This window comes from Anneissia japonica, unplaced genomic scaffold (assembly GCF_011630105.1).
Source record: "Anneissia japonica isolate Jap-2015-1 unplaced genomic scaffold, ASM1163010v1 scaffold284995_len508010_cov190, whole genome shotgun sequence".
NCBI lineage: Eukaryota > Metazoa > Echinodermata > Crinoidea > Comatulida > Comatulidae > Anneissia > Anneissia japonica.
The window spans coordinates 402,951-403,669 of NW_022730633.1; the positions used below are offsets into that span (position 1 = coordinate 402,951).

The 719-nt window shown below is 30.5% G+C and overlaps 1 protein-coding gene across 1 annotated transcript in view; it reads right to left on the reverse strand.

The window, feature by feature from the left end:
* The window catches only part of LOC117114986, a 27,014-nt gene extending 26,569 nt beyond the window's left edge, over positions 1-445 (reverse strand). Inside the window, exon 1 of the mRNA XM_033258621.1 lies at positions 325-445. Coding sequence (XP_033114512.1) covers positions 325-417 — 93 coding nt within the window. The 5' untranslated portion in view covers positions 418-445. The remainder of the gene's footprint in view (positions 1-324) is intronic.
* Positions 446-719: the final 274 nt, after the last annotated feature.

Sequence of the window (719 nt, forward strand, 5' to 3'; positions counted from 1 at the left end):
TAGGCAGTTGCTATATAATAAACCTAAAATAATTAACATCGGAAAAGAAAATTAAAGCCTAAATCACGTACCTTTCAATACGCTGTTACAGAAGAACTGAAATATCAACCATAGCTTTTGATATGTTTTGAAAAATATATACGACAAAATATATGTACATACATATTAAGATATAAAAACACTGATGTATCCTTTCATTATGTTATTTTATATGCAACAAAAAAGATAATTTCATTATAAAGACTAAATAACGAAAAAGTAGTAATGAGGCTATTTCAGTATTGCAACTTTTAAAAAAGTTTCAAATGCTGGATGTAAACTTACCTTATTGTTAATACCGAGTGTAAATTCGTTCTGCTGTGTAAAGATAGACCAAGATTGACGATTCTGCTTCACAGCAATGGGTAATATACTCATCCCTCAATAGAAATAATTATGGTCGAAACCATTCACTCATGCATCAGTCCAAACCCTGTAACACACTTATGACGATATGACAAAGAACTTATAATTAAGAAACTACCACTTGCAGTCTAAAATTCATGTACCTTTATACGTAAGAATTCGATATTCTGATTTATATAATAATTAGTTTGATTATGTTAATCCAATAGGCAAATTGACTGAAAACAAAGAAATAATGGACTCGACCGTTAATAAGTTGTTGCCGTATGATTTATGGCGACTACAACCGACCAAGTCGACCATCAACACTCATA